Source organism: Arvicanthis niloticus, chromosome 11, assembly GCF_011762505.2.
Source record: "Arvicanthis niloticus isolate mArvNil1 chromosome 11, mArvNil1.pat.X, whole genome shotgun sequence".
In the NCBI taxonomy this organism is placed as follows: Eukaryota; Metazoa; Chordata; class Mammalia; order Rodentia; family Muridae; genus Arvicanthis; species Arvicanthis niloticus.
In genome coordinates this window covers 14,694,303-14,707,540 of record NC_047668.1, presented here as the reverse complement: position 1 = coordinate 14,707,540, position 13,238 = coordinate 14,694,303, and the positions used below count along the sequence as shown (strand labels likewise).

Genomic DNA, 13,238 nt, shown 5'->3' with positions numbered 1-13,238 from the left:
TTAAACGTGGAGAAGTAGAGGAACTAGAAAGATAGCTCTGCAGTTAAGAATACGTATTGCTCTTGCTGAAGACCCAGGTTCACTTCCCAGCGCCCACAGCTGGCAACTCATAACCAACTGCCTGTAACTCCAGCCCCAGGAGATCCAACACCCTCTTCTGGCCTCTGTGGGTACCTGCACTAGTGCACATAGCCCCAACACAGACATAGACGACATAGACACACGTAATTAAAAATAAATAAATACCTAAAAAATAAAATCAGAAGTAGAAAAACCAACTCTGCTGTTTGGCTGACAATGCCAGCAACAAGCCATTGCGATGAGACGTTGATATATTTGCATAGTTTTTTTCTTTCTCTTTGCCTGTACATCCCATTCTCTTGCCTCCATCTGCACTCAGTTGAAAAGACTGCATGCTTCCTATTCACAATGAAAAGAATCAACTGAGAAGGCTGTGGGGAGAGTGACAAGCAGGGCCTCGACCCTGGTGCCACAGCATCCCTGCCTGTACCCTGTCCATCCCATCAACACTTGGACCCTTCCCTTTCAAAGCACTGCTTCTGAACATGCCAGCCAATGCTCGTAGGAAGCTGTGATTCCTTCCTATAAGACTCCACTCAGGGAGCTGCAGCAAATGAAAAGACCTGAAAAGCTCTTGCTAGAAACTGGAAAGGGGTTTCTTCAGATGCCTTAATTTTTCTTGTTTTTTTTTTTTTTTTTTTTTTTTTTCTGCAAAGTAAACATTTTCTCAATGAGGTAAAATGATTACAACACTCTCAGCACCCATCAGTCATTTATTTTTAGTGAACTCAAGGGTTGCACCTGAGCAGCAGCTCTGGGGCACTGTGCTGAAATTGAAATCACACATGTATGTGTTTTTCTCTTCCTCAGTGGAGACAACCAGCCCCAGTCTGCTGACCACTGACAACACTCTTGAACGGTCCTTTTTCATCCGAATGAAGTCTACTCTGACCAAACGCGGAGTACACATCAAGTCGTCAGGATATAAGGTAATGAGGGTTCGGGAAGGGAACACAGCCAATCCCAGGCAATTTACACTGAGTTTCTCAACCACTTTGGGTCCATATAATTATCACATGGGACCTAAAGTGTTGCACAGCGTAGGCTCCCTGGCCGTTTTTCTGCCTCAACAGAGACATCTTTGTATCCCTTCCTTTTCATGTCAGACATAGCCGGTGCATCAAATGCCCAAGCTCACTTCTTTTCTTCAAGTCACTCGTTATTAATATGCCAAGTGCTTCAGCACCTGCTAGGAATTGACACTGGTGGAGAAGGAGAGTCAAATTCCTTTCAGTCCCGCAGGTAATGGTTCTAGAATGGCTGCTATGAGAATCCCCCTTTTCTCGTGTTCCTCTTAAAATATCCCCTTTCTCTGAAGTGACTCTCCCAGTCAATATCATTCCCACCTAGATTTGTTCATGCTGATAAGATAAAACCAAGTTTGGGGTGGGGCAGGGAGAAGGAAAAGTGTTTGCTGTGTGAGCATGGGGACTCTAAGTGTGGGTTCCCAGCACCCACATGGAAAGCCAGGTTGAGTGACACTGAGAAGGAAGAGACATGAGGATCCCCAGGGCTTGCTGGCCAGCCCCAGCTAGCACAGTCAGTAGGCTTATCAAGCTCCAGGTTCAGTGAGAGACTATCTCAAAAAATAAGAGGGCAAGCAATTGAAAAAGATGCTATATAGCAAACTATGGTCACCACACACACACACTCATACACACACACACACACATACACACACACACACACTCATACACACAAACACACATAAATACACACACATACATACACACTCACACACACATACACACACACAAATCAGGTTGAATCTTAGAATCCTTCATTTTAAAAGTATAATTCTTGGACCTTAGTCATACGTAAGCATCCACAGAATACTCAAAACTACAAGGTATACATACATTCCTCGTGCGCGGAGACAAGTTTGGAGTCATAATCTACACAGCAGCAGCATTTTAAGGCTGAGGATATCTTAAGAAATTCCAACATTCTAGTTACTATAGCAACATAAATTAAGAGCTAGAAAATTTATGAAATGCCTTTGGAAACCTGAATCATACAATTTTACAACGCACTGACCAGTCTCTTAAACAGCATCTATTGTACATCGGAAGGCAAACACAAACAAAATGTACCATCAGTGTGCCAGCCCAACCTGCTCCAGGCTGAGACCTTAAAGCTTATCCGTGTTCTTTAGGGTGATGCCAGCATCGTTGGTGGTGCTAACAACCATTACTGACAGGGTTTAAAACCTTTATGTAAATCATCAAAACACCAGCAGCTGTATAAAGTCAGAGGCGTGCACTTTCATTGACATTAATTCTTTAAGGGAAAAAAAAAAAAGTTTTAAGAAAAAGAAAGGAGGTGGAAAATCCTTCCCAGGACGACCTTTAGCTGAGCTGTCCTACAGTCTGAAAGGCACAGGAGGAGCAACCTTGACCTTTAGCAGGGTGTAAGGCAAAGAGGGAGCAACCGGTCAGTTCCTATAGTAGCCTCCCCCATAGACAGTTATTATACGTCAGTGCATTGTCGGGGAGGAAGACAGGCCTATTCTTCCGGGTTGCTGGTGCTTCCGTGTCTTGGTAAACAGTGTGCATTTACTCTTGTTAACCGTGTGTATTAGCACATTTGGATTTTCTAGTAGACTAGAGATGTGAGATATTGTTTAAGTGCTAGAAAGGGTCAAGTCTTTGCATTCCAGATTTGGGAGTCCTGGGGTTTCCTTTTTAACTCTCCCTTTCCTGCTGGCCAGCATCCTTTCTCATTTCTGCTGGTTGGTAGTGGGCATATCACAAGTGGAAAGCAATAGTACAATTCAATATCATTGGGTAATTTAAGCTTTTGTAAAAAACAAAACAATGTCATACTACAGACTACAGTTTACAAAGCTCTTTGGATATTTGATCTGCAAAGAGTGATATGTATGGGTATGGCTATAACAATAATAAGAACAGAGAGTTTGTCTAGGCAACAGACCAAGAATCTCCTTAGGTTGTGATTAGCCATTTGGGTGTCTCAGTAAAGCTACATTTGCTGCCAGATCTGAAGTTAGACTTGGTGAACACTGTCCGTTCAGCAGAGACTTTTGAGCTCCCAGTGTGGGACTTGTTTTAGAGTCTATAATCCCAGCATCAAACAACATGAAGTCTTTGCTCTCAGAGTGGGGAGAGGACTATATAGAGTAATAAAGCAGTGATTTAGAGAGTAACGGAAAGCTAAAGGAACAGCAGCCAGCATCTTGGAGCCCTGAGATTGGCTGGGCATGCTTAGCTCTCACGACTGTCCTAGAAGACAGTGTTTGGACGGTCCCCATTTAATAGATATAAAGAAACAACGGTGGAAAATTAATTAGCCTGCCCAAGGTCACTTGCTGAAGAATGATCTTGGACTTTGGAGTACTGACTCCACTCACCAGGCTACACTACACAGTGAAGTGAGGAAATGTGAGTGCCAGACGCCACTTTAGATAGGATAGGTCACAGAAGGCTCCCCCAAATCGGTGACATGTCGCCTATGAGTCATGACTGAGAAGGGACCTCATGTGTACTACTGGGGAGGGGGTGGTGTCCAAAACAATATGAACCTGGGATTAAAGGCCCCTTACTATAAAAAAGGAGACAAAATTCCAAAAGGACCACCTTGAACAAGAAAGAGTTGTTAAGCATTTAGGAACAGTTCTAGAACCTGTCACCTCATGAAATGTCAGAGTGCCTATCTCACCGTACATGCCTGTCAGGAAGTCTGTCTCAAGAAACTCTGGACATCTCTAGCGAGTATCATGTGCCCCTCCTCAGATCTGCTACCCACAACCATTTTATCTACCCCCCTCAAAGATGAATCATCCAGCAGGCCCAGCCTTACCCTTTCTTTAAAAAAAAAAAAAAAAAAAAAATTCCTCATTAATTAACCTTGTCTGAAAGTTAGGGGAAGGCCCAGTGAGAGCCTGTGACAAGACACAGCTGAACAATATCCCTGTTTATCTGTTCATTCTCAGTAAGTAAATCTAGCAGCTTATAAAACATTCCAATAAAACTGGTAATCACCCACCACCACACAATAAATGCAATAAAAAGGAACTGCAATGATGATTTCTCTGGACTTCCAATATTCCTTCTAATTTATTATCATTGTGTACATGTTGATTTTCCCGTAAAGGTCCACACAGGACCCTCTAGGTCACTGTATTTCTTCATTTTTTTTTCTGTGACCTTGGACTATGGAACCTTCTAACTTTCTTCAAGACTTCATCTCTTGCAGTTGCCATCGTAATATTTACAGTAACAACAGGAGCAGTTACCGAAGGCCAGCTGAGTACAAGGAACTGTGTACTTATCAGTAACTATACTTACTGGTCCACAAAGGAGCATTATTTTCAAGTCTCCTCTGTGCGTTCTGCATACCATATGCCCAGTTTGCGGGCGGTGACACTGAGGCTTTCACAGCTGGACTTCCGCCCTTTGCTTTGTGCAGCTCTTAAACAGCTGCTGAGGAATGGTCCTTTATAATTTTTATATTTTATATTTTTAAAAGGAAAGCATCCTGCCCGAGACCTTCCTGGTGTAGCTCACAATGTCCCCCTGCTCTAACGCACCAGGGTATGGGGAGTCTAAGAGACCCATCCTCCTTTCCAGGACCTGCATCCTGATCACATACAGGGGATGTGCCCCTAACCTGGAACCCCAAAGTTTGATGGATCTGAGCAGCAGCGCAATGCCACAGTGAAAAATTCCACCCTGACTCCATCTGCCAGGTCATAGTCAAAGCACAGATGGTACTAAAAATAACTCCTAAAACTACCTCCAGGCATTGTGCACAAGGTATATATGAAACATAAATGAGATTCTGGGTTTAAACTTTTCCAGTCCCATCCCCAAAATTCTTGTCATGTATGCAAATATTTTAAAATCCCAAACACTTTTGGTCCCAAGCATTTCAGATAAAGGCTACCCAACCTGGATCTCATAACCAAGAATTCTAACCAAGAAGGGCCCATTCAGTCCCCCAAGTCAGGAATGAAGTGTGGTTCACCTGCCACACCCTAGACCTCGGGGAATTGCTCTAATGAAGTTTTGTTCTCTCTGTCCTAGGCTGCCTTGAAATCCACAGTAGCATGTTATCTGGTCAAGCCACTTTTTATGCCTTAGGGGCCTCCCTGTTGTTTAGGTCTCATTGTTGGCCACATATCTTAGCATAACACAGCTTTCATTTAAATTGCCTTGCATCAATATTCTGCCTTCTTGATTAGGTCTATGTCTGGGGGAACTTACTAGGTAGAGCACATGGGGCAAAAGGAGATATGTAATCAGGGAAATTATGGAAAGGAACACTAATTGGGTCGCCTCCTTAGCTCCTGTCTTTGGAGGATAGCTTCCGTCGGTGTGGAACTTACAGCTTTCTAATCTACTCCTGCATGCCCACCAGCACCTCTGTCATCTCCGGAATATTTATCCCCACACATTTTAATGTCCTGTCTCTAATAGCATAACAGAGCAGCCTATACTCTGGAAACAGACAGAGAGAGAGCCCCTATCCTTTGGTACGTAGTACTAAGAGCGTCCTTCACTTCTTCACAAGGGTGAAATCTGCAGGTGACTGCGGTTCCTGTATGGCAGGCATGTACTCAAAGATCGTGAAGGGGTAACAGGAGGAATTCATGGAAAATTTTAAACCCCAATAACCCTCATCTGGGATGATTTGGTACCAAAGTGTTGAACTAAATGCCTGAAAGAGCTTACTGGCTCCTTAAGATATAAAGAATCAGAACGAGAGAGCAACTAGTAATTCCCTGGCTTATTGCAGTGATTCTCTTCCTGATGCTGAGACCCTTTAGCACAGCTCCTCATGTTGTAGAAACCCCAACCGTAAGATTATTTTTGTTGCTACTTCGTAACTATAATCTTACTGTTATGAAGCATAATGTAAGCCTATGATATGCAGGATATCTGATAAGCAACTCCTGTGAAAGAGTCAGTCAGTCTAACCCCGAAAGGGGTCATGACCCTCAGGTTGAGAACCACTGGTTTATTGAGATTGCTGATAACTTCCATTTTGCCGACTTCTAGTCATAAATGTATAGTGGCAAATGCAGTAAATTGGGGTATAAAATTTAGCTAAAGCCTTGCCTTCTCTAAACACACACTCACTGTCTTTAAAGTACAACTATCTCTTGTTCTGAGAGTTGCTAGTCATAGCTGTCCCATGGCATAAGTAAGAGCATATAATTTTCACAGTGGTTTTATTTCCTTTGGACTTCATAGAACTCTTTAAAGATTTGCTGATACCTATGGAGCCTCCCATGGTAAATTCACTTTGCATCTACAGGTTCTTGAACTCTTGGGGCTTATCCATTCATCTCATTACAAAGTCCCATTTAATATGAAGCCATCTTCAGAACACATTAAAGGAACAGGTTATTATATCTTCCAGAAGATATTTTCAGTCCACGCCCACCTTTACTTCCTCTTCACCTCTCCATCCCATTTACATATGTAGTATTGGAACACCCTGAAGCCCTGTACCGAAAGCAGCAGCTCTTAGACCACAGAAGCAGAAAACCGTGTTTTCCATTCTGATATCCCTCTTGTAGATAAAAATCATCTTCTAAAATGATTTTTGCAAAAATATTGTTTAGAAATATCATACTTGCCGGGTGATGGTTTGCACATCTTTAATCTCAGCAATCGGAAGGCAGAGGCAGGTGGACCTCTGAGTTTGAGATCAGTATGGTCTACAGAGAGTTCTAGGACAGCCAGGGATATAGAGAAACCCTGCCTCAGAAAGCCATTAAGATAGAGAAAGAGACAGAGACAGAGAGCAGGGTGGAGGAGAGAAGAAAAAAATATTCCATTTAAACTAAGGGCTAGCAAGGAGTCCAGTGGGTAAGGTAGCTTGCAAACAAGCCTGATGACCTGAGTAAATAAATACAAAGAGAATTATTTTCAATTCAATGGCACCTGCTACTGAGCTCAGCATCAAAATCACAGCTAGTTAATTTCAAAGGCTGAAGGTGCTTTCTGTATGAGTCTGACTGGGGCGTTGATGAGCTTCAGGAAGCATGCAATAGCAATACTGGTATAGATCTTACCCCGCCAGTCATTTGGAAGTTTGGTCCTTGGGTTAATTCTTCAGGAAAGTCCATAACACTGAGAAGCCTCCCCCCACCCCACTTGATCCCCATTCCTGTTATTTCACTGCTGAACCAGGTCTCCCTGTGCCAGTTTTCACTCCCCAACTTGAACACCACTTTTCCGGATCTGCCGTGAGACATTTCCAAATTAGCTCCTAGGAGACCTTATTCCTCCCTGCTTCTCCTGGGTTCTGTTTGGATATCTTCCCGTAGACTCCAAGCCCACTGACTTCTCTGCTGCTGTATCATCAGCTGCTCACAGTACCAGGATGCTTATGAAGATGACCCCATGTTCTCTCTCTGCCAAGCCATACTTCCTGAGAATCTTTCCACGGATGTTCTAGCTAGCCCAGACCCTTCTCTTCCCTGAAATGCATGTGTACAGTCATGGTGCTATGGTTTTGACCGTGTTGTTTACTTTTCCCAAAATGCTTTTTGGCTACCTGGGAAACTCTTGACCACTATGACACCTGACTGCTCTTACCATCCCCCCCAACTGCATGTGAAAAAAAAACAAGAAAACAAACAAACAAAAACAAGCCCTCCATCTCTGAGCTGCCGTGCCATCATGCAGTCTTTGTGCCTGTTTTCTTATCGGTAAAGTGAAGTAGTACATAATTCGGTGTTTTTACTACAGATCAAATCACTCAAGCTCAACTAAGCATCTTCATGGCATTTTATGAAACATTTTCCTATAATTTCAGTGAATATCATAATATGCCTTTTAGGCAATTACCTCTGATTTCCCAGTTTTGAAAGTAAGTAAGTAAAACTGGGGTGTAGAAATATGACTTGATAAAAGGCAAGGCTTGAAGAAGTATCTAGATTTCCTGAATCTAAACACCTTCTCCTTTCTAAGACTCCGTCTGTCTGTCTGTCCGTCTGTCCGTGCAAATGTTGGGTGTGTTCTCCTTTCTTCCCAAGCACTGTAGGTTGCCTGAAGTTGTTATTCAGTAAATATTTTCTGAATTAAATTGCTTGAATTAAATTTTCTGAATTAAATTTCCCTTCTTTTGAAATGTGAATGAGGACTGTCTACAGGAATGTGTGCCTTTTCATACCATCGGATAGCATGAATTAGTGATTTTTCTTTTGCTTTGGCCAAACTACATAGACAATTTACATACAAGGATTCCTTTGGTTCATGCCTTCAGCTGCTCCAGTCCACTTAGCTGTGATGAAACACCATGATCAAAGGGTTTCTTTGGCTTACACTTCTACATTGTAGTTATCTCTGAAGGAAGTCAGGACAGGAACTCTAGTGACAGGAACCAGGAGGCAGGAGCTGATGTAGAAGCTGTAGAGGAGTCTTCTTACTGGCTTACTGGCTCCTCATGGCTTGCTCAGCCTGCTTTCTTATAGACCCTAGAACCACCAACCCAGGGATGGCACCACCCACAATGGGGTGGGCCCTCCCACATCAACCACTAATTAAGAAAATGGCCTACAAGCTTTCCTAGAGCCTTATCTTATGGGGGCATTTTCTTGATTGAGGTCCCCTCCTCTTGTGTCAAGTTGACATAGATCCAAGCACAGGCAGGGAAGCCATGGCAGAGAAGCTAGGCTCACACCACTGTGGGCAGGGAGCAGAAGAGAGGAATGTGAATGCATACTTTCTCTTCTTTCCCCTTTTATTGCATCTGTACCACCAGCCTATGGGATGATGCCACCTACACCTCAAGCAAGGGTTGCTTCCCATTGGTCACCTCTGGAAACACCCTCACATACACCCAGGGATCTACCTCAACCTCAAGGCAACTCTATATCCGATCTAGTTGACAATAGAAATTAACCTACAGTTCGCTAATCTGATATTAGTAGCATTTAGAGCAGTGTTTCTCACAACCCACTGTGGGTCAAATGACCCTTTCACAGAGGTCACCTAAGACAATCAGAAAACATAAATATTTATATTATGATTCATAACAGTAGCAAAATTACAGTTATGAAATAGCAACAAAATAATTTTATGGTTGGGGGTCATCACAACATGAGAAATGTATTAAAGTCACAGAATTGACGGCATTAAATCAATTAAAGGGTTGAGAACCATTAATTTAGACTGACCCTTGGAACAGCTATAAACCCAAATAATTTCATAATCTGGCTCCCATTCCTTCATTTTATCTCAAGGAATTATGAATCTTTCTCAATGTATTACCCAAATCAAAGTATACAATATTTCTGTGGATACTAGTTCAGAAAATGACAGACACAGATTAACATTTGTCTCATGGTCATTTCCTGTCAGTCTGTGGTGATCAGCATTTTCTTTCTTTTAAATGATCTTTGAAAAGCATTTTTTCTGTAATTATTAAATTTTATGCAATACATTTTGATCATATTTTATCCCTCCCAACACCCCAACTCCTCCCTACTGATCCAACTTCATCTTCTCTTCTCTTCTCTTCTCTTCTCTTCTCTTCTCTTCTCTTCTCTTCTCTCTCTCTTCCTCTCCCTCCCTTCCTCCCTCCCTTCCTTCCCCCTTCCTCCCTCTCTCCTTCCCCTTAACATTTACAGGCTGCATTTCTAATTATTAGAGTATTTGCTAGTACCCTACCTCATGGCACAATTCCATGACTCCTCAGAAACTGTAAAGAATGTAGAACATTTTGCCATAGGAAACTGGCTTCTCTGTTTGAAGTTAACCACATTCAGAGAGCAGCGTGGCATGGAGGGATGCCTAGCGGTGATAGAGGGTGCAGTGTGGCTACAGTTTTGCACTAGAGATTTCTGAGAGCATTCATCAGTTGAAAGTTGCTCTTTTTCCCTGTCAAGGATAGACAATACCAGATACCATCGAAAAGTTCCTCTCAGTCTGGGTTTCAGAGATGCCCCGAAGTCTGGACACGTTAGTGCTTCTGCTGAAGCTTTTGCTTCGGTTCCATGTTATCGTGAAATGATAGCTGCAGCATCCCACAGCACCCAAGCTGTGCAGAATGTGGCTATCTTGTCAAATCAATAGATGAAGTTTCAGAGAGACAAAAATTCTGTCAATCAGTTCAGACTTTCTAAGACTGTGCATTTATTGCCTTTCAATCAACCCCAACACCCAGAATAAATTGAAGAAGAAAAAAATTCCAGAGTAAAACTTATAGGCAGAGGTTACCCTGGTGAAAAAATGCAAATAAAGCAGAAAACCAATAAAATCAAGATTTTTAAATCATTTTAGTCTCTGCTCACCTTTGCACAATTGTCCTGTGATGGTTTGTATATGCTCAGTCCAGGGAGTGGCACAATTAGAAGGTGTGGCCTTCAAAAAAAAAAAAAGCCAGGTTCAGAACTAAGTCTTCTAGTTAGGAGAGATGACAGAGGTTCTGCTTAGTCAACAAAATGATGGACTGGGTATTGGGTCTATCTTGCGCCTTACTGACACAAATTGCTATAGTTATACTCTAATTGTATTTTGAGAGAAAAAATTTATTTTAATAGGAAGGGTGATATGTAGGAGGAGCTAAGGTGAGAGGAGTAAGGAGAAGAAGAGGAGGAGTAAGGAGAAGAGGAGAAGTAAGGAGAGGAGGAGAAGAAGGAGAGGAGGAGCTAGGTGATGAGAGAGAGAGAGAGAGAGAGAGAGAGAGAGAGAGAGAGAGAGAGAGACAGACAGACAATAGAACATGGAGGCAGATGTTTGTATGTTTCCGCCAGTCAAAGACAGTTGACATATCTAGGTTGGGTATTGGGTTACACTTCTGGTTGTATGGGCATCTTGTTATTGAGCATCACCAAACTTATAAAGCCTTTGATTAACATTTTAAAAAAATGTATAGAAGCAAAAAGGAGAAGGGGAGATAGAATAGGGATTTTTCTAAGGAGGGGAAATGGGGAAAGGGGATGGCATCTGAAATGTAAATAAAATATCCAATAAAAAATAAATTAAAAAAAAAAACAAAAAAAAGAATAAAAAGGTGTGGCCTTGTTGGAGTAGGTGTGTCACCGTGGGTATGAGCTTTAAGACCCTCCTCCTAGATGCCTAGATACCAAGGCATGACAGTACTTCCAGCTTGGGATGTGACATTTCTGCCAACACTGAACTATTTTACCAACCAGAGATATGATCACTAGCCATTCTGTGATGTGTTTAAATGCTAACAATGTCAGTAACTGCAACCCAAATGTGCCACTAACCTATAGGTCCTCCATTTTGCATTCTATATAATGAATGTGGAGGAAGTAACTATAGCCCATCTGGCTGACATTGTATCTTCTGTGGTTTCTAAGCATTTGTAGCACAAACATCAAAAGTGATGGCCACTCTAGAAATGACATCCCTAAGGAAAAGAAAATGACCTTTTCAATGTAAGATGTCTTTAATACTCTTGAAAATTTATAATGGTTTCATCACTATACTCTCAGTCTCACAGATGTGTTTATATAATTGCCCCATCAATTGACAGGGGCTCATAAAAATTAGTTTTTAAATGGACTTGAAAACTAAAAGGTAAATACTTAGACAATTCATCATTTCTTCCAGGCCAACACGTCAGTATGTTGAGAGTCCCTGCCTCCCCAAAATAATTTCTTCCAATGCTGAAATAATACTTTTTTTTAAACACTGCAAGTTTTAAGTGCTTGAAAGATAAATTACTCCATCTGACACTTAGTACCTCAGAACTGCCCTGATGAACAGTGATTAAGCGTGGAACTAAGACATCAGGTAACCAAGGATGTGGACTGTGTTCTGAATTCCCAGCTCTTTGACTTTAAGTAGATTATTTGACTAACTGATATTTCCTGTCTCATAAAGAAAAAATGGTAAGAGAACCTCCTTTGTGGGGCTACTGTAAAATAATTTAAAAATAAAATAAAAAACATGAAAGTGAAGTGCTTACTATGACCCCAGGCCCCAGGAGTATATGGCCCATGTCCATAGCTGATGTTTCCCATGCCTGGACCTCACTGAGAGTTTGACAGAGGTTGGTCCAGATTGCCTGAACCTTAACTTCTTTACCTCTGCATATATACCTGTAGTGATGGACAGTAATTTACCAGTACCTCTTCAGATCATCTCCTGTAAGTTGTATGAGCTCCAGAATAATAAATGATTTCTCCAGAATATAGAAAAGGCATTTATTTCTGGGAAATTTCTCTTTGCTTTAGTGTCCTGAATATTGATTTGATTATAAGGGACAAAATGTGACTGAAATACGTCATCTGTCCCTTTAACAAAAGAAGCACATACCAAATGGTTTCCTTTGGAATTGATTTAGCGTCATGGCAAGACTAATACAGCCCTTTAATGTAGGAAATGTAGTAGAGGCAGGGCTAATTTGGTGTTGTTGATCTCTGGAATAAATGGGACTTCTAGGATCTGCAGTGTACCAGGTTCCAAGTTTGATTAGACCCTCGACATATCATAATTTGAACTCTCAAGGGCAGGCAACTACCACTGTGGCCTAAACCCTGCTGCATCTCCAGGGAAATCCAGTTTGCTCATTCCAGGTAGAAGAAAAGAGCTAGAATCCTGAGCTCCAGATCTTCTTATATATTGCCTCCCTGGAGGAACACAATACCAATCACAGCTTTCCCATCTCTGTAAATGCCCTGCCAAACTCCACCATCATTCTAAAAGCATAACCTCATTACAAAGTTCTTAAATAGTAAGATCCTTATTGAGCCAGAAGAATAATCACTGTGACCTGTTCATACTCTTCAGGAATCATATTCATGGGCTGCCATACTGACATGCATGTCTGCATGCATGTGTACCTGTATGTATGTGTATGTGTTTGTTGTATTTTTAGACAAGGACGCACTATACAGCCCTAACTACCCTAGAACTTACTATTTAGACCAGGCTGCCCTTGAACTCACAGAGATTCAACTACCTCTGCCTCTTGGGTATTGGAATTAAAGGCATGAGCCACCATACCCAGTCTGCTTCTCCATTTTGTGCTAAGCAGACTTGCACATTTTGATCTCTAAGTTGCCACAATGAAGAATCAGTTTGGGCTCATATAAATTGTCATCTGACTCATGGCAGCATCTCTCTCTTCCTTTTACAGGTAACTTTGTACTGTTTATATTAGCTTTAGATTCTCCCTGGAATACATGCTGTTCTTGGATATGAGTCTCA

At 41.8% G+C, this 13,238-nt stretch overlaps 1 protein-coding gene across 6 annotated transcripts in view; it reads left to right on the top strand.

Moving 5' to 3' along the window:
- Nucleotides 1-13,238, top strand: part of Npas3 (neuronal PAS domain protein 3) — an 807,361-nt gene that overhangs the window by 736,449 nt on the left and 57,674 nt on the right. For all 6 annotated transcript variants that reach the window (XM_034514128.2, XM_034514127.2, XM_034514126.2 and 3 more), the window contains one exon: nucleotides 892-1,010. In XM_034514128.2, coding sequence (XP_034370019.1) covers nucleotides 892-1,010 — 119 coding nt within the window. The remainder of the gene's footprint in view (nucleotides 1-891; nucleotides 1,011-13,238) is intronic.